This window comes from Macrosteles quadrilineatus, unplaced genomic scaffold, assembly GCF_028750875.1.
Source record: "Macrosteles quadrilineatus isolate MER2022 unplaced genomic scaffold, UCM_ALF_1.0 Scaffold_6__1_contigs__length_79288215, whole genome shotgun sequence".
In the NCBI taxonomy this organism is placed as follows: Eukaryota; Metazoa; Arthropoda; class Insecta; order Hemiptera; family Cicadellidae; genus Macrosteles; species Macrosteles quadrilineatus.
In genome coordinates, this window is record NW_026542599.1 from 12,084,912 (window position 1) to 12,106,877 (window position 21,966).

Consider the following 21,966-nt stretch of genomic DNA (forward strand, 5'->3'; position numbering starts at 1 on the left):
AGAGGAAAAAATTCATTAAAACTTTGTAGGTTATGTATAAATGAATGTTTGAATTGTATGGGAAAGGGATAGCTGCTAGCTTACCTTAGAATAAGTAAAGGTAACTTACAGTATTTCGTCCCCTGGGGAACTTAGTCATTAGTCAACAAATGAATTTGAACACTGTCAAACAAATAAACATTTGGGACGGAATATTTTGTGATTCATGTGCAATCTGTGTATTCTATGCAACCTGTTAGTACTTCTTCTTAGGTAAGCTAGCTGCCCTTCTAAAATTCAAAATCCTGACCTAGAGAACCTCCTTGAACAAAACTAAATGTTATGTTAGGTTGTTTGTAATACCATCTTAAACTTTATGCTTTGACCAAGAAAACAACTAGACATTCCATTTCTATGTTAAAGTCCTTGAACATAAGCTAACATAGTGAAATTGGGCCACTGACAGGAGTGCACTGATACAAATCTCTGTCAAACATACCAACTTTTAAACTGAATCAACTATAGCATCTTTCATATTCTTCCCAACTATCATAGGAGAAAAAATATGGATTAAACAGTTCCACATAGATGGGTTGTCTACACCATTCCATCAGTCAATTCAATATACACTTGTTGTGATCAATATGAATTTATGTTTTGTTTAACAAAACCTTATGTAACATCCTGACTACTTTCCCATTAAATATTGAAGCTAAGCATTATATTTGGTGATCTATAATGCATACACGTGCATTTTTAAACTTATGCATAGTAACTATTTTTGTAAGTACAGTACCTGGAAGTATGCAGGATAACAACATGACCCTTATCTTCCGGTGTACAAACAGGAGCTAGGCTGACTCTATCCACTTGCGGCCAGCGCCAATGGACCTTGATCTGACCAGTAGCAGGGTCGCCAACTGTGATGCCTGTCAGAGAGGTGCTCAGAGTCCCATACAGACCTGCCAACCCTGCGGTTCGAGAGTGTGTATTGTCTATCAGAGATACGGAGAATAGTCCTGGCTCCACTGAAATCAAAGTTTTAGTTGGATCAGTCTGAGTTGAACACACACAGAAACCTCCAACTGGTAAAAAAGAATACTTGTGACCATACGTTTCCCATTTCAAAACGACACTCAATGCTATTTAACAAAAGTACTTTTCAATGTTGAAATATTTTTATCTTACATGCAATACAGTAGTTAAAAACTAGAATTGAAAATCACAAATTTACCTGGTATTTTTGGTTTTGATATTAAATTTCTTATCTTGAGCATCAAATTTTGGGACTGAGTCTCAGATCGCGCTGCTAAAAATACGATTGGCTGACGGAAACGGGTCACACTGCTTGAGCAGAAGACGCCAAACGCATATGGCCTTGACCTGTAACAGTAATGGTCATTGGTCAGTAAGATGATTCTTTTTATAATTTCATTTTCGGTGATGTTAAGTTTATGTTATTTGAGAGATGAGTTTAGAACATTGTCCATTACAATTTGTATATACATTGCTTTGGGATCAGGAATCTTCCAACTTAAAGAATGGGGCTGCTCACCTGAGCCCTTTCCATCTAATTTCTTTTCTTTTTCATTCTCAATCCCTATGAATGAAGACATATCAATTACACCTTAACTATCAGTTACCGTGTGTACCATTTACAAACTCCGTTGTAAAGTGAGAGATTAGTGGGCTAGAAAAGCTCCCCACATTCTATTTTAAGTCAATTTCAATGCACAATGTAAAATTGCACAGACCTTGTCTGTGTTGAAAATTTTTACAAAGTTAGTTAGGAGAATGTCATTGTAATGGTGGCATTTCAAGACCTGGAAGATTTTGCTTATTTTGTTAAGTAATACCTCTGTACCATGCTCGATTTGTAAAAAATGAGGTGCTGGAACAGTAACCTATTTACAGTAGACTCCCTCTTATCCGGACACCTTTTAACCGGACTACACTCGACGGAAATGACTTCTCTTTAACCAGAAAATTTTTATCAGCACATCGGTTTAACCAGACTAGATCGGCAGGAAGTGGGGGGTACTGAAACGGCTGTTCTCGTGGGAAAGATTTTAATTCAAATATCACCGTAAATAGTCCGTTTTAACGAGTTTTTTGGGACGTCGGCTTAACTGGAAAACCGCTATCCGGACTGGCCTCGGTCCCGTGGAGTCCGGATAAGAGGGAGCTACTGTAATGTGATTTGTACCTATTTACCAATTTACGCAAATTTTTTTATCCTTCTGAAAGGGAGGGACCTCCATTCTCCTGTGTTCCCCACAAATCGAGCACTGACTCTGCAGAAAGCTTTTGAAAAAACAGAGCGAAGATGTAATTTCACGTCTTTTAAAGACTCGACAATCTCAACTTATTGAGAAATAAGTAATTGTTAAATATTACAAAACACTCTGTAATCATTGTGGTTATAGTACATACCTAGATTCTGATCTGCACAGTACAGCGTTGTATGGGATCACTATACAGCTCGTAGGACTGTTGTGTCCGTGACCGAGGACCATCTGTATTGTTCTGTCTTGCCCACATCTTACAATGCACCATTGCTGCCTCCAAGCCTGCGAACGTAAAGAAATAGTATATTACGTTACAAGGTGAAGTGTTTACATGACAGTTCCCGTGGGAGGCATGTTGTGGAACTTCATGTAAGCCGTAAACACCTTCTTGGATGAAGTTCATAGGATACTTTTTGCCACAAGCAACAAATATACTTCGGAAAATGCCACTTTCGATACTTGTTATGAAATACTATTCAACTTTGTGTGTGTTTTCTTTAAGGTAACTTGTTTTAATAATCCATTAGAATTCTAATATTTTTCTGATTGCATTTTTCAAGAAAACATAACTTTAACGTATTAAATTTTTAAATAAGTGCAATAAGCATTTTATACTTATACGCCAAACCCGTACAAAGGACGGGTGCTCTGCTAGTTTATAATAAAAGATAAATTATGACTTCAACAAAGCCACTTTCGCTCCCAGTGATGAAAAATACTACTCCACCTTAGTTGTTAATGTGGTAGTCAATGTCACTCAAAGATGATAGTTTACAATTCTATCAGTTTAGCTTGTTAAAAAATGTACACTTTTAAAATAATTTCTTACCCATCCTAAAGGAAAGTTATCTCTCTCTTAAGGTTAAAAGAGACTGCCAACGTCTTAAAAAATAAAAAAAAATAAAAACAATCATACTAGCTACTAAATTGGTATCTCAAAATCTTACCTTCCAAACCCCGAATTTTCTGCCTTTTGAGGGAACTTTGACGTCAACATGCCCACATACTTCTAGCCCGGTCATGGCCTGTAAACAATAAGAGTTCTTATAATCATACCCAATACCCAAATTATATCAACACAAACTGTACTTTGACATTTCTTGCTCTATATAATTATCACCAAGGTTAGATGATGAACAATACTGCAGATAGGTAAAGTTTATTGTCACTGCTATGCAAAATATGACTCATGATTTTACAACCTATAAAGCAGAGTTATCGTAACAATATTTCATGAAAGTTTCCAGAATCAGGGAATCGTAGTCGTAGTATAAGTTCATTTAGTTCAAGTTAATTATTTGAGTTGGATTATTCAACGTTACCCTGTGAAATAAACGACTGAAGAACTGTTGATATTTTAAACCGTCAAAGGTTGTTCGTTTTCTCTAAAGGTAGAAAAAACTTTCAAAAGCAATTATTATCAAAGTTTGCAGAATATCAAAGTTGAATTGTATACACGTAGTGTCATATCGATGAATGTAACCAAGTAGAATAAATGAAGAATCGTTTATTCTTTGTCTTCAAAGTTTGTTAGCTCTCCCTCAAAGGGCAGAGGACTTAAGTAATGAAAAATATTGCTTATTTTCTGTCACACTACTCAGTGATAAAACTTAAGTAATGCTATAGAATTAGTTCCTTAATTTGAGATACAAGTTGTAATTGAAGACTTGCAGCTAGATGCTTTAGATGGTGGAGACATTGAAACAGACTCATATGTTAAAGTAGTTAACTTATGATGCACACGCCTTCTTTCTGTATCTAAGAAACACAGAACTAATTACTGTAGGTCTATTGTTAACTGATAACTAACAGTAGCTATTAGCGAGTAGACTGCAAAGGACTATCAAGTTTTGATCCAATTTTCGTAAATTAATAGATTTGACTACAGTAAGTAAGTTGATGGTATGGAAACTCACTCGCATTATCTTTATAACTAATTTCGGCTTTTATTATTTAAGTTTCAGTGGAATTTCAATTTATTATGATAGATATTTTAACTTGGTAATCCAACAAATTAGTTTATTTTTATTACACATTTCTTTCTGTGTAAATAAATAAAACAAATGTTAAAAACAATAAAGAAGTATTTTTGATATTAGTTCCTATAGTAGGAATTAATATACCAGGTTAATACAGGGAGTACAGCAAATGTAAGGGGTGTGATTTATTACTTGGTACTAAATTAAATCTTTCTTTAAGTATGAGTAAAACGTTAGCACGAGCAGCACTCTCTAAAATACTCTCATATGATGGATTAACTGAAGAAGGTAAGTCCGATTAAGCGTATATTGCTTACTATAAAGATTATTGTAACACAATTAACTGAATACTAATTCATACTTGGCTTAAAATACCTATAATTTATGGTCGCCATTTCAATGAAAAGTATTAAAGTATAATTCAACTAAATACAGCTGTCCAAATTATGTAAATAATAAAAGAGTGAATAAAAATAGTAAAATATACACTTAAATGAGAGTGAAACATTGAGTTGACACCAGTGCACTCGACCCGGCACCAATACAAAACACTTCTATTTTCCCCTATGTCCAGTAATTTTCAGTGTAATTAAATATTTACAACCATTGACTATTGGGTTACAACTGATGTTTTTCCCTTTGTACTGTATTTTGTTATTTACTAGTATACTGTAGAAGGCTTGTTGTAAACACATGTTACAAGTATTTTGTTTACTTTGAGCTTTTTATTTTGTTCAACCAAAATGAACATAGCAACCTATAAGGCTAAAATTTTTAAATTTACAAATGCGTTGTGTAACGAAATGTGAATGTTCCTGGGGCTGTTACCAATCACGTTTTTTTAGGGCTATGAGTCCCTAATTCCAAAAATTCCTTCTGCTGGATGTCGAGATATATATAAAGACAGACAAACAGACTTAGCTAGGCGGGCTTAGCTTGGGTATTATAGTATAGGATTAACTATATTAAATTATATAACAATTATTGTACGATTAGACCTGTTTCACTGGCTCCAAAACTATCTTTAAGAGTTGTTTTAACTATATATGTTTGAATAAAAAGTTATAATAAATTCATTTACAAAATTAAACTACGGTATATAGTTTTCACATGTAATCTAACAAGTTTATTATTTTCCTCCATCACTTGATATTCTGCCATAATGTGGTCAGAAAATAGAAACACCACTTGAACACTTGTTGCACTATTGTTTTGTTGAACTTGGCTTTTGATCAATTTAAGTCACTAGCCAACCAATACTTGTTGGTTTTTATGACAATCAATATTTTTGGTGATGTTTCAATCTATAAGCTAAGGACTGAGAAATTTCCCATGTGTACTAGTGTTGATAAGACTTTGATCATTTTTGGAATTCTCGAAACTTAAATTTTTGTTCGATATAATATGGCGATATAATATGAGACTCTTCGACTTTGGAAAATCTAGAAAAATCTTGAATCTTATTTTTGAGGTTATAATTCAAGTATTTTAGGTTAAATGCTTTCTAAATCTTTGGGGAAAACAAATTTACATACTCATTTAGTCCTTGGTAAGGAAGAACAAGAACACACAACATAAAACCTATCTCTTGAAATCTAAGGAGTTTGTTTAATCAAAGCCACGGTGTGCAAACTATCTCGACTGTTATCTTTGTGATCTGTAGTTGCAGTTGTAGTTGCCACAGACGATCACCGCTCTAAATTCACGTGTCGCAAACACGAACGATCGTTACAATTAAGATCTGCCGCGCGGATAAGCATGCGTGTGCGTGCGTTAATCACATTGGCGGCAATGTTGTGTCACTTGTGAACCGGATCGGAATGGAGGGGGGAGTTAGTATATAGTGATGCTGCAGTGTCTATAGTTGCGAGAGTGCCGGGTTCAATCCACGGCATATCTACATTCTGCAAATAAAAGAGGCTATAGAGAGTCTATGCCCTAAAGTAGTTTTAGTGGGTTCACCTCTCAAATTTCACGATAACGCCCCTTGTTATAACAAGGGGGGGGGGGGGGTAATTAGTGTAATGGACTTATAAGTCCATTGTTTTAACAGCAGCTTATATTGAACAGGAACAATATTGCAAAATTATTGTACTTCATCCGTTGGTTATTTTGCATAGAAATAATCAGAAATGTGTTAATTACATTGAAGTATTCATCACAAACTAACCAAAAATCTTCTTACATTTTATTTACAACATCGGATTGGGTGCATTTTACTTCGCATTCGGTGATGGGGGGGATGTTTATGTGGTTTATTTGATTATTCAGTGGTACATATTGCTTTTGGCGTTGGGTGTTCTGCTATGCAGAGAAATATGTCATCGCCTAAGAACACACATGTTTATTTTTTATTGGTAGTTAGACCCCTTAGTGGGCTCTAAACCACCTGGTTGCGGTATTACCACATGACCAAAACCACAAAACCTGTTAGTGACTATTCGGATTTGAACCCATGCCATCCATAACAGAGGTACTGTGCTTTTGACTTTTAGTCGCCTCTAGACAACTTTTGTAGTTAAAAGGATCAACACATAAACAACGAGGGTAGACTTCCGTGTTGGCGCAAACAACCGAATGAAAATATCGATCGATATATCGATTATTCGATATATCGTTTGGTTGGTTAGGTAAGGTTAACTTAACTAACCAAACGATATATCGAATGAAACATCGAATAATCGATGTTTTCATTCGGTTGTTTGTGCCAACAGATACGGAAGTCTACCCAACAACGAGTCTATTAACCTCTTGCTTACGATACAAGGAAAATCTGTCATAATATCTTATCTGTGGTAGTCTACAACCAAACATATTTTCATAACACGCAAATAGGATTCCTGCAGTCGTTACAAACACATTTGAGTTGATGTTCGCATTAGATAACCTTGATAAGGCTGTATAGCTTAAGGATAACGAGCGGTCCTTGGCTATAAGGATGAGTGGTTAAACAAAGAGTAGCTCACCGTTAGCGAAATTATCTACACTTTCGAGCATTATGCAAAGCATTAAGCAAAAACAAGGCTATTTCGACTACAATACTGCAATAGATTATTGTTTGATATTTATTGGTAAGCGTTCAATTGCGGAATAACCAACATACGTAACAATTTTTTTTTTCTAGATGATCAGGCTGTATGAAAAATAAAGTTTGGCGTCACATGAATCCAACAATGTAAAAAGACGATTTTTTTATTTGCCTAATGATACAACTATTTCTATTCCATCAAATTTCTTAGTGTAAAGTAGGAAAGAGTAAATTACGTGAACTTTCGTATATTTTGACCACACAGAAAAACTTAAATTGCATTTTGTGATAAAACATATGTTTTTAAACTAAAATTTTCAAACAAATTTAGGCTACCAAAGACAAACAACTGTTCGCATAGTCTGACTTGCAAGGGCACAAGGATCTTCATCCTCATGACATTATATAAGGGATTCAATGTGTACAACTGTACAGTCACAACAGTTCAACAGTACAACTGTACAGTTGTACATTGGGTACAGTCGCAGAAACTGGTTTGTACGACTGACTCTCAAAGAATATATAATGGGAACATCAATTTGTGGTTACAATTGTAAAAATACGACGCCGCAAAACATTTGCATGTTGACACTTGACCGGAGAAACCGGTTGTCGCGGGTATCCTTTTGCAGCTAAGTTGCTCAAAACTGTTTATATAAAACTGTCTGTTGGGTAGCTGAACAACATTTTGCACTTGGTGTTGATATTAGTTAACAATTGATTCAATAACGTGCAATGTAAATCATCTTCAAATTTAATATTTTATATTTCCAAGAACACATACAAGCCTTAAAATTATGAAATAGAACATCAATGAAATCCTATTTCGCAGAACATCTTATTAAAACACGGCATGAATTGAAAACATAAATGAATATTTAGTAATTCAGAGTATGAAAAAGATTAAAATAAATTTTACGTTACAAAGATTTACGAATTACATAAAAACATACTAATAGTTTACCCGATACCATGAACAATAACAAAGCTAATCCAATTTTTCAAAAAATTCTTGAGTTGAACTAGAATCTAAATATTATACAGTATACACAAAATTAAGCTAAGAAGAAATCAAGATTTTCAAAATTCAGATTTAATTTGACATATGACTGTATTTATTTGTTTTCTTTGTTTGTTATTGTATTTGTTAAGATGACAACATGGTTGTGATTTTAGAGTTTTACTTTTTGTTGAAAGTATACTACCAATTAATCATCAATTGAGATATGGACGCCACCTAGGTGCGTATTTTAACCCTAATATGAGTGAAGGATGAGTGTAGAATGGAGTGCGATGATCTGTGTATCTTTTTTTACTGACTTCATTAGCCAGGATTATTTTTTTAGCCCAATGATCAAGGACATCTTGGTCCAGTTTCGAACCATCAAAAAGCTACTGTAATGACTTTTCTCAGGATCGAACCGGCGACTGAGGTTTAATAATGTGTTCATTGGGAGATTGTCAACCTATGATCAAGCATCAAGTGACATATATGATAGAATAGACAATGGAGCACAAATGCCATAAGGACACAAGGAGTATGTTTTTTATGGATATAGTTATACCACTCCACACCACGTAAGTACGCTTAGATGTTTTCAGTTTATCCTATTTACTATTTCTCTGAGTTATGCTGTTTAAACAATAAAATTATTAAACGTTTCTTAAGTTCGAGACAAACTAATTAAAATAGACAACAGTATTCCATTCACTGATAGTATTGGAGTCATCAAAAGGATTGTCTGCATAGTAGACTACCTATGTGTTAGCCAATTAACCATTCTGTCAATATTATAATCATTTTTCAAACAGAAACATTTCTATTTGTCTGATTATTTCTTTTACAATTTCCCTGCTTCCTGTTTGGTAATTTGGAACGTTTTAAGGCCTACATACTTTCAGAGAAAGTTACTTTGTTTTTCTGAACATAATGGCGGCTGTGCCTAATGTGTATATGTTTGTGGTGGAGAAATTTTAGATTGTTTTAAGTGCAGTGCAGGTTGTGTAAGGCACAACCGAAATTCCTTTAAATGCGTGCTTGTTCGTGTAGGCAGCCTCTCTCGTATTTTTTTTATTTATTATTTTTTTTTTAGTTTGAACACTCATCTTTTCATCATTGTGGCCTTTGACCTTTGAGATTTTGTTTGCGATACAAATATGTCGAATTCTCACGAGTTGAGTCTCAAAAGATGTACCTACTTGTGTTATCCGTCGCAGAAATCCGCCATCGCTAACCGGTTATACGCAGTTGTACGTGTACAGAGGATTATACGTTATGTTATACGCAACGATTGGATTAAATCGCCTCATAAATCTTGGTTGACAGCATACAGATGTTATTTATACTCTGCAACTCTGTTGAACCTGTTTTATACCGCAACCGCAGTATAAATAAACCTAACCAGCTTCTATGATGCTTATCAAATGAATGTCTTCACTCTAGGTATAAGTAGGGTAGGGGATGGATAAAATGTTTGTGATTTTTTTTCTTGATTTATATTTATGTCAAGCGAATACTTTTAGTGGCATGTTTTGAGAACTCATAGGTATTGGCCATATGATAGCGGCACGTGGAAAACAGATTGTGGTTACTATGCAAGCCCACGTGTAAAACAGATACACATGGTGTTTGTGACCCTGAACATATCACTTTTGTCACTATTTATGACAACTCATTTTGTGTACGTTTATGCATAATGCTACGAATTCAGGGTGAGTGTGGATTGGAGTGGAATGATTGTGTCTGTGTTACTGAAGATCAGCTGTTTCCACAACCATTTTAAGTGCTTGCTAGGAACAAGATCTCATCAGTACAGTAATCATCTGGATATACTATAACCAAAATGGTCCCGTGGTTACGGTAATTTATTAGTTAAAAGTGGCCATTCTCTAGAATCGGTATTTTAACAATACAGAAATGGTTATTTTCATTGTAAACAGGTTGTCTAGCCTTTACTCGAGAGTCTTTGGGTTATTTGGGTTGCTTAAGTTTTTGAACTCTTTTATTATGAAAATAATAATACATTTTACATTACTATTATTGAGGAAACATCTAAAAAAAGACGCAATAATCTATAATACAAAAACTTAAAACTATCATCTAAATTAGATAGTTAAACTGGAATATAAATTAACTTAAACAATTACAAACACGATGTTTTGTTTTGTCCCAAAGTGGCCAAAGCTTACAGTTCGCAATCGAGTTGTAGTTTCTGTATATTCAGTAGGTGGTGATTATTCGTCTGTTCTCAACAGGTGTTTGTGTTTTGTTGAGGACTGTACTCATTGTTGTAAACAGTTTAACTCCCACGAAACCCCTACACAATCACCCACAGAAGTCGACAGACATCATTGTTGTAACAAGATTACAAAGGTGGTTCAAATCGTAACACTGTTGACGATGACACAATACATATTCGCCTTGAAATTTTATGGTCAGCTGATCAATATAATTAATTGTCTAAAAATACGAATTAAATCAACTGATTTATTTATTCACACATGCAAATAAGCGATACTGTTGTAATAAGGGTGATCATAATTCAATTCCATAACAGAAAACCAATTAACAAACCAATTAAGGAGCGTCTATGTAATTTATTAGTGAGAATTATTAACTAGGTGTACGCCCCTTGAAGCGTTATAGGGGTTATGTTACTTTACAAACAAAGATGGAAATATGTTACCAAAACTTATAACAGTTAAACATAGATGAATGTTTTGAAAGGATTTTAATTATTATTTTCAAATTTACTTGTTTAAGTGCAGTAAAATTAAATAATCACTAGTCTCAAACTACTGAAATATCTTTTCAGTTGATAGGAGCGAATAAGGGATAAAGTACAGTAATACGAAATCTAATTTCTAACATTCCTTTTACATTACGGAATCCACTTTCATTCACCGCTTAGATTAACTGATAAATGATAAGAGATACGGCACGAACTCCTAATCAGAATGGAGTTTTTGCAATATCTGGAATTGATAATGCGGCAAACTTCAATTTCATTTTTGCGAGGAGCGTCTAATCGAAACGAGTTTGTTTTGATAAGAGAACGTCTTTAGTTTGTTTACTATACACATCCATTTGAAGATGCACCATATCAACTCGATGATTGAACTATGAATAATGGAGTCATAACTACTTTGACCTTTATCGAGAAAATTGAGATGATAATGAATTGAAAGAAATTATGGACATAATGTTACCATATGCAGCTTTAGATTTGTTGGAAGTACTGTTGTTTTGGCATTCGGAATCGCCACATGAAAAAATTTTCCAAATCACACTTTTTTCCTAATTTGTCTGAAAACAAAAATAATCTTTACAAAATCTTTTAAGGTATACGCATTTTTTTTATCTCAGTCCAATGAAAATAGGTAGGTTTATCAGTGACCACTTGTACCTCATTTTATTCACAAACGTTATATTTCCCGAATAAAGTTTATGCATGCAACAACGAAAGTTGTGTAGTTGTCACCTGAAACAATTTTGCATGTGGCTATTCCGAATGTCAAACCCTCCAACAAAGCTTATGCTACACGTACAGTACCATCATGTTCCCAACCTTTCTTTCAACTCATTAACATTTCTATCAGCTTTTAACTCTTTCAAAGTCAAAGTAATTAGAACTACCGCCACAACTCATAGTTCAATCTCCGAAGTGATAATGTAACTTTGACAATATTACTTTGCAAATTCACATAGCACCATAGACAAAAAAAATTAAATATAGACCGTCAGCTGTGCTGCGGTTACCAGGTTCTGGCGCTCACAGCTGGGAGCGCCACGTAGTTACGACATACGCGCTACCATATGTTTTATCTATGGCACTGCGTAACTACACGGCGCTTCCAGCGGTCTGCGCCAGAACCTATGGTAACATTAGTAACCGCAGCACTACTTACAGTCTATATTAAATTCTTTTTGTCTGTGATAGCACGCAGAGGATCAATTTCAGAGTGATCCAATAAATTGTGATGAAGTTTCAGTACCTCAGTCTTTCATAAATTAAAACTCGTTTTATATCTAGGTTAACAAACTTTGGCTTAATAAATATTGCTCGTAGTGTAATTTATTTAAACTATACGGTATCAAAAATCTGACACATACTTTTCTCCCATTATCAACATTCCTTATCACGGGCAAGCCGTGGGAGTAAGTATAGGATTTTATGGGTAAAACCACAAAGGTTGCATTAACTTTTGAACTGTAGGTAATCTTACAGCATTGGGTTATGTACCATTTTGTTTATAGTTCAAAGCACCATAACATACTACTGTACAATTTAAAATCGTTGTTTTTGTGGGACCCCGATTTTTCGTTATTTTATGGGAAAATAGCTATTACAGACATCACTTCGAAAATAAATTCACGAGATTCTCGAAACGGACTTAGCCGCCCAAAACATAAACTAAATCATTGTGACAAAAACAATAAGTACTTTCTTCATATGGGAGAGAAAGTAAAAAAATAGGCCCATATACTCGATCGATTACTTAAACAATGCCTTATTCAACAACTTCAACTTTCTTCCAATTAGTAATTCGTAATTGTAAGAAGTTGTTTCGACTTTTTCAATCGCCTTTGTGTGATTGGAGCCGTAAATCAAAGGTTTAATTAATATTCCCCGGTGCAGGTTGCCTTGGACTAGTTGTGACAATACCGGGCAACTGGCTTTACCTCTTTCGGTACTTGCTCTAGAACATCTTTCAACCACTTTTATTTCATCACAAATTGTTTCTAGAATTCCAAACGTGGAACGTTCTGCTATAGAAGTGAATGTTTTGGAAAATTACTTGCAGTTCATCAAACATTTTGGATAGCCTGTAATATTGTTACTGAGTTTTGTGCTATTGAAGAATAACTTTTTGAGTTCGAATCAAATCGGATTTATTTCCAGAATAGATACATAAACAATTTTTTTTAAAATATAATACATAAAACTCAAAGATATAACGATAGTTCACAATCATTAAACTAAGATAGAAGGTTGTTATAGCTAATGGAAGTTTTGTATAGGGTGTCCCACGAAGGGGTTTAAACGTTTGATTTTATATTACGTGCCCATTCATGCACCGAACTTTATTAAACTTTACACAGTTTACAAAATAGGTTCTAAAAATATTCTGGAAAAATTTCAACTCCCTAACCTTAGTAGAAACAAAATGGTGGCATATTGAAAAATTTACCAATTTGCTTCCTATAAAAACTACTTTCATGATTTATTATCTGATTTGTTTACTACGTTGCGGTTCTAACGCTCATTGTAGAAGAACACCTGTTTGATTGTAAAATGAGTTTTAAATGAACAGGTCTTGCCCCATTTGACGGTACCAGAAATGAATCAAGCAATCTTTCAACAAGATGGTACACCACCTCATTTCGCAAATCCTGTCAAGCAATTACTAAATGGCAACCTTCATGGCCGTTGGATTGGTCGTGGAAATGATTTTTTATATTGGCCACCCCGATCACCTGATTTAACTGTTTGCGACATCTTTTTATGGGATTTCTTGAAGGAACAAGTTTATACCCATAGCTCCAATAATGATGAGGAACTAAAACGATCAATAGAAGAGGAACTTCTCCGGATACCGCGGAGTTTCTTTGTAAGAGCTTAAGAATAAATTGTTACGCAGGTTATCAGTGTGTTGCTGTGGATGGGCTACAGTTGGAATAATTTTGGACATCAAGGTTTTCCATTAAGGCTGTTCTAGTTTTTTTTTTTTTATTTAAGTCATATTGCCCTGGAAAGTAACAATAAAAATATTTGATAAAACCAAAAATACCTTCTTTAATCTTTTTCAAGCATCGTTTTTCAATATGCCGCCATTTTGTTTCTACTAAGGTTAAGGAGTTAAAATTTTACCAGAATATTTTTATATCCTACTTCTTAAACTGTGTAAAGTTTAAAAAAGTTCAATGCATGAATGGGCACGTAATATAAAATCAAACGTTTGAACCCCTTCGTGGGACACCCCGTATTTTTGAGTGTGTAAAAAGGACATACCAAACAGCACCGCCCCAGAATGATGTAGACTTCCTAAATCAACCTTTTTTTCTTGACAAAGATATACCATGATCAGCTAAATATCATGGCCACTGAACACGATAATATACAGCAGGCACTGTGAAGCTTAGACCTCTGTATTTAGGTCTTGATTGTTATCTAGGGTTACTAAATCTTGTCCACCGTCCACCTTTCTCTGAGTTTAATCTGTGTGCCCGCTAGGCGTTGTTCGGCCACCGCCTACTGGCCTTCCAAGAGCGAAGACTACTGTAGATTTACGAATAATTCGAGGTTTGGATAAAGTGTTAGGTTTACACAAGGAATGAAGTATACAACAAAGTTAACTATATAAGAAAATTGACATATTTTGCGAACCATGTAAATTTGCACGGGATAAAATTTGTTCAAACTAAACTAATTGATAAAAATCGAGAACTTTGATATCCATCCGATTATAAGAAAACTGACATATTTTGCGAACCATGTAAATTTGCACGGGGTAAAATTTGTTCAAACTACACTAATTTGATAAAAATCTAGAACTTTGATATCCATCCCTCAACATTTAAATCCGTTAGGAAAACATTCCGGGAAACCACCTCTGTTCGGTACATGTACACACAAAATTTGTCGATCGGTAGATTTCAATTAATTGTTGGCTGAACGATAACCAGAATGCGTAAGCGGGTTGGAAGGTTTTTTGTTCTACTATAGACCTATTTGTAGCCAAACAATCAAGCTTTTACATGTTTATTTTTGTTTGATAACGCAAACTGCTATATTTAATGTAGGCATACACAACCGTCAATGGAACCAAACTGATTGTGTCTTTATCACTAACTGTAATGTAATTATTTGCACAACATTTCTAAATCTTTTTGAAATACTCATGCTACTCAATAGACTTTGGAAATATCCAATCTTTTCTAATGAAAAATTAAACCACCAATCCTAAAACACGAAGACTATTCAGTTACCTACCCAAGTGTATATGTGAGTAACATTTAAAATTGTTCAATCTAACAGTTCAGGCTGACGTAGATCTGTTTTAGAGTATTTATAGCAACGGACATCCCAATTTTACATGTGATAAATCGAACTATTCAGGATGGCTAGTTATAAAACATTTACAAGAAACCACAAGAACAGTTGAGTATGAGTGCTTCTGTTCAGTGTAATGGATAATTCTGTTGAGTGGAATTCATGCTTCTGTACGATTTCGACCGACCGCAGACGTCCTTGATGGCGGAACAAATAAGTAATCTATCGCAGATTGGTGTGAAGGTGAAGATAGAGGTGTGATAGACTGTGGTGTGAGTGAAGACAAAGTCAATGCGAAGGACAGTGATGTGACATCTTTATAATCGTTGCTGTGACATGTGATGATGAGTTGTTGGAGACAGGTGTAGTCTATTAGGGAATTCAAACTTTGGCTATCGTATGGGTGTTTGCCACGGTTTATGTGCCTTTAAAATCAATCATAGGTTTATTTTATTCAATAGTTCACTTTTGTAGCTAACCTGGATTTACTAAGAATATTTCTTACGTTAGCGTAGGAAATATATGATTCGGACTCAGGGACTCTAAATCACAGTTAAGTGTCGTTGAAGCATATGGAAAAGATAAAACTTGAATGAGTAATGTAGAAATTGGGGTGAATGTAAAAGTAAAAATGGCTGCAATACAAAGTGTGGTCACTAAGTATCATTTTGTAGAAATTATAAATCATAACATATACTATTATAAAGCTGGCAGTTTGTGTTTTTGTTTGTTTGGGACTCAATCACTACTAGTAGACTGAAATTTGCCATGATGATAGCTCATATTCCTTATTAATAGGCCTATTCGTATCTCAAAAATCCTTTTGGGATCTAGAGTTTCACTTGTTTACCTTATGGATATTAGTTTAAAAGATTCAAATAATCTTTACAGCAGTTTCAACTATTATAAACTAGCTGTAACCCGCGGGCTTTGCCCCTTTTATCTTCTTAATTTTCAAGATTATCTCATTCGCATGGCTCAATCACGTCCTGGTTGAAGTTTGTTCGCTACGCTCACTCACCTTTGGGTTGGAGCTCGTTCGCTACGCTCACTCACCTTTAGGTTGGAGCTCGTTCGCTGCGCTCACTTGCCTTCAGGTTAGCTCGTTCGCTACGCTAACTCGCCTCCAGGTTGAAGTTCGTTCGCTACGCTCACTCACCTTTTGGTTGCAAATTAGCTGTTGTCATAAAATGTAAAAGAAATAATAGTGCTGCACCCTGTTGGTAATCCTTGTAACTTTAATGCTATTGGACATCATAGAACAGAACCAACTTGTTTAATTGAAACAGCTGTTAAGATTCAATAATTCCATTTCTCATAAGGTTAACATGGGAAACTCCAGAGCCACTGGGGCGGAGCCCGAAAGGATTTTTGAAAGAAGAATATGCCTATATGTTAATCGGGAATGTGAGCTATCATCATGCCAAATTTCAGCCCAATCCGACCAGTATTTTTCGCGTTCACTTGTCACAAACATACATCCAAACTTTCTCATTTATAATATTAGTAGGATAAATAATTGGCTTATATGACGTTCAACATTTAAAAGTTACAATGTTTAACAATAGAGTGCAGCACTATTGTTGGTTCTCCCCGTTGCGCAGCACGAGCACAGCACTACATCAGCTAGTAGAAGATATTATATGAGTCAAGATATAGTAACAGCAACTGATGACTTAAAACTTGAGGTCAAGATAGAGTGGAGAAGGTTTCCGTGTGAACATGGACAGTTGCGATGCGGTAAATAACCATGGCAACCGATATCGATAAATCTCCGTATCTATGTACAGGATAAAACCTGAATAGGTTACATCGTGCAAATATGGTCATACTGTATCGAATATCGTCTTCGATCGACAATCATTTCAATTGCTTTGTTTTTTCTCACAGCATCAATAAATTTGATTACCGAAGATAGAATGTTAATGAGAGCATAAGTGTTAGCAGATAGTAACATTGGAGTTGTAAATCAAACATTATCGAGCTACAGGGTCGAATTACTTGATCTCTGACCGAGTTAAGGAGAGAAGTGTTAAATTTATGGACATGGAAAAGTAGTTAAGTTTTCCAAGAGAATGATTGTTCCATGACACGAATTAGTGCTAAGAAGATAATTTAACAGCTTTAGCGTATTCGTATAATGGAGTATTTAGTGTAGGAAATGGTGTGGCATATTTGATAGTTCGGGTCGTATAATGATCAAAAACATAAGCTGAAAGAAGGCTAGTCGTCGGCAAATTTGTACGATACAAAGGTTCAATATATTGATTAAGCAAATTAAAAAATTGCGCTCATTTCAATGAAATGAGCAACGCCCGATTAGAGAGCTAATTTTGGTCTTTGATATGAGTAATGTTTATGCAAATAGTTTCGATGTTTAATCAATTGGTTAATGTCCGTAAACCTTATTTATTTATTGTTACTTATTGCTACTATTATTTTTTGTTGTTATTATTTAATCATTAATATTTATTATTATTATTATAGTTCGGCCGCTTAGAAAGCGACCTCCTCCAGCATTGGTTTAGCATTAGCGCGCAGGTCGTTTTCTAAGCGGCCGAACTATAGTCTATGAATGATTCACTTTATTCAATTTTATGAACTCATAGCTTGATCTCAATTTTATACAAACTAGGATAGTGCTGCAATGTAAATGGGGTTTGTATTTTTTTGCATGAAAAATAAAATAAAATAAAACCTTGGGAGCGAGCTGGTCTAGTGGTCAGAGCGCGAGACTTCGGTTCCAGAGGTCCCGGGTTCAAATCCCGCCAAATCACCAATGGATTTTATCCATCTGATAATGCCGCAAACCCTTGGTCTAGCCTGAAAGTAATGTGAATAACAATTCCGGAAAAATGTCCGTAAACCGATTTACCGCAGATATTTGTAAATATTAAGTAGGTACATAAACTGGTACTGATATTATTGGTTTGATTGCTTCAATTACTATACCTTATGTATTTCTTACGTAAGCAATCCTTGCTATATGATATGATGTACCGCAAGATGAACAATGCTCATCATGTTTTAATTGACCCAAAACTCCCCTTATAAGGCGAGATCCTCATTAGCACGTATAATTGACTAAAGCCACACTGTGAGCTAAAGTAATTATCATATCAAAGTTCATTGCACCGTCCCACCTGGCACAGAGTATAATCCCATCTGACAGTCCGGGCGCTAGTCCGACATAGAGTAATTATACCACATTGAACTACATTGCTCTGTGTGTTATCCCGCCTACTGTCGCTATCAGCTGTAATGGTCTGTCAGCTGTCTTTGAAATGGCGCGAGAATAATTGGATGCGTTCACTATTTAATAAATGAAAGAGTGGGAACCCTTGCGCAAATTTCGCGTTTTTAGTAGAGTTTAAAACTTTTAGAAGTAAAACGTATAATTCAATCCAGCCTTAGTCTCCTTTCAAATATTATGTTTGTTGAGGTGAATGAACTGTAACATAAAGAGAGATTCATCTACCTTCTCTAAATGGCTAAGCTATTTAAAATCCATTTCCATCAACTGTTTCGGCTCTTGTTTACTATCTCACTGTGACTTAACGTTCAACTGAAGGATCAGCTGTTATTAAAGTACAAAAACTACTAGTTGCTCTGCCCGTGCTTCGCTACGGGGTGAGAATGCAGAAAATAATAATTTTGTTTTACTATAAGATACTATTATATACAGTACTATAAGAAACATTTGCAACACACTTACCAGGAAACATATAGGCAAATGCTCAATCGTGCTTATTGATTATTTAAATGAAAATCTCTTAATGTATTACTATCACTTTATATAGTGTAATGCATTTAAAGTACATGCAAAATAAAAATTCATTGACCACATGGCACCAAGAAACAGCACTCCTTGTAAACAAATTAAATTAAATAGCAGAACAGCATTTCTGACAACAGCTGGAGTTTCATAACAATTTTTTTCCCATGTTAATCTTAAGGAGAAATACTAAACTTTAAAGGGCCCTAGGGCCTCACTCTCTAATTATTTCCCTAAAAAGAAAGTTTCCTGCACAACTTCACGTTACACTCTTTCCAATGACACCAAAAACATGTCAATCGGTTTAGTAGTTTCGGAGGAGTAATTGTCACAAAAAACCTGCTTGCGTATTAAATAAGTATAATATAGATTATAAAGAAAGTTGGTCAGCATTGCTGAGTCTTTGAAAGTGAACTCAAGAAATGAATCAAACTCTAAGGAGCGAAGACCTAAATTATATTACTTTTTGAGTTACCATTCATCACTCCGCATGATTAATCTAGGTTTAAAATAATTAACAAACATATATTTATAACATAAATGCAAATTACAAATTTCGAGGTATTGAGTTCCTCAACCAGAATGTGCAATTGATGTGAATTTTTAGCCAATAGTAAAAATTAATATATTTGCGTACGAAATGTTAGTCCGTAATATACCACTTCAGCTAAACTGTTTTTATTTACAAACTTAGTTTTGGTATTTACTTTTATTTTTAGATAAACTAAACCGCAGCAATTCCTACACAGTTTAATCTTCAGTAGAATCAATACCAGCCAAAACCAACTTGATTCTAATTCCACTTGCTCGGAAAGAATGGTTTTGATAAGAAAAGGACAAAAATAAAACAAGTCACTAAATAATGTCCAGCTATAGGGTTACGACCAAACGAGAAGTTACAGTTTTCACCTTCAAATATAAAAATCACTAGTTCGATCCCCAAGTATCGAATCTAGACCCAGATACTACTTTCCATAGGGATATAAATTAAAACGTGATCTAATGGTCGACGTTTTTTGTATCAGGAATTTTTATCGTCTTTACAAATACTTAAAATAGGAAAAAATAAATCTGCTCTAAAATCCGCAACTGTTTAAATCAGACCAATTAGTGAATTTTCTCATAGGGAAGAAGCCATTACTGAAGGTGGCACGGAAAGGCCTTCACTCGGGACCGATTTACTGTTTCATTTTGATATCCCCAGAGGCGGAAATCACCATTCCTTCAAGTATTTAGTATATGTATGTTCGTCAACCCGATAACTCGAGTAATTTTGGTCACATTTTGATGAAATTTGGTACAAATGTGTAGAGCTGGATACACTTGAATGAGTTCGCAAATCAGCAGGATCGGGGTGTTATGGGGGTTAGTATTTTTCAAAAATGGTCCCATGTTAGTTTTATGGAAACAAGGAAACTGTTGTAGTTCGCTTGTTTATGGATATATTTTGATCACATTTTTGCAAATATATCGCTTACATCCTTAACTATTAACATTTGATCAAAAAACACTTTTTTCCTTCACCGTAGCTAAGTACTCGTTAAGTTTAATGTTATTTAAATGAGGAATAAATGTGTCTTGTTTATGGACATATTTTAGACAAAATCAATAGTCGAACTAATCGAAATTCACTCAGTCTGCAGGTTTGTTGCAGCGGGGGTATCAATATTAGTTGATCCAATCGACTGTTTCAGAGTGGTTGTGACTAAACATACCGTGTAGGTAATTGGTCTTTGCGATGACTCAGTCTATGACTCAATGACTCACTCTATGTTGGGAGGGAACATAACACACGCACAGAATAATCACACACAGGAGACACCCAGTCTAACCCTTCGCTTATTGTACCTAGGCACGTTCTTGCAGCTAAGATTATAACCGCAACTGGAATTACAATTTTAATAATTTGGCTACTGTTTAATTTTATGTTCTCCAAGCATGCCTAAAGTGATAAATTTGAAATATTTTATGTAGTATGTATTTTCTGATTCTATCCATAAACCAATTAAATTCTAAATGATTACATTATTTTGTATTTGGAGCATTTTCGTCAGGAACCCACCATGAAAATGAAAATATAAAATTATTATGTACTAGGGGTGGCTGGCATAGTTCTAAGAGAGCGACTTCTGTCTTAAAGGTCGGTGGTTCGAAACCCACTTTAACCTGAAAATACACAAACAAGACTAAAGGTTTCTTAAGTGATGGAGGCATTGGAGAAGTGTTTCCAAAGCCTTACGATGCAATGTAAAGCTGCCTCAATAATTGTTTAGGTATTACCGAGCCGCCTATAGTAATAGCTAAATAGGGAAATTTGCTTAAAGCTATGAGAAACTGATACTGAAGAAACTTAAGGTCTAGGTAAGAAAGTTTCCGCGAGAAAGTGACAGTTGCTGATGTGGTTGGTAACCATGGCAACTGTTCGATAAATCTCTATTAGTGTGAACTTTACATTAAGGCTACATAGGTTACAATACGTCAATATATTCAAGGAACATTCTTTGTTCGATCTTTAATTAAATTAATTGAGTTATTGAATTTATCTATGATTAAATTAAGGGATTTTTACTTTCTCCCCGTGCATAGTATGTGGAGAAGGCATGTTTTCGTCAACATTTTCTAGTTTGAGTTTTTGGTGGAAATGTCCATTTCGGGCCGTCCTGAATAAAAAAAGTTTTTTTCGAAGTGATGTCTGTGGATGTCTACAGCTTCTTGACTCAGATTGGGTCTGATGATGATTGGAGCACAGACAATATTGGAGTGTCCAATCGAAATCGATCACCACTTACCATCTGTTTTGTATATTTACCGTCTTGTGAGTAGCAGTATAAGCGTAAATATATGTTTTAAGTGTTATAAGACG

At 34.9% G+C, this 21,966-nt stretch overlaps 1 protein-coding gene across 2 annotated transcripts in view; it reads right to left on the reverse strand.

The window, feature by feature from the left end:
- LOC128996503 (uncharacterized) overlaps positions 1 to 21,966 on the reverse strand; it is a 46,116-nt gene that overhangs the window by 3,287 nt on the left and 20,863 nt on the right. For both annotated transcript variants that reach the window (XM_054421880.1, XM_054421879.1), the window contains 4 exons: positions 3,215 to 3,292; positions 2,413 to 2,549; positions 1,214 to 1,362; positions 776 to 1,007 (listed from right to left, as the gene is read on the reverse strand). In XM_054421880.1, the coding sequence (XP_054277855.1) occupies positions 776 to 1,007; positions 1,214 to 1,362; positions 2,413 to 2,549; positions 3,215 to 3,289 (593 nt within the window). In that variant the 5' untranslated portion in view covers positions 3,290 to 3,292. The remainder of the gene's footprint in view (positions 1 to 775; positions 1,008 to 1,213; positions 1,363 to 2,412; positions 2,550 to 3,214; positions 3,293 to 21,966) is intronic.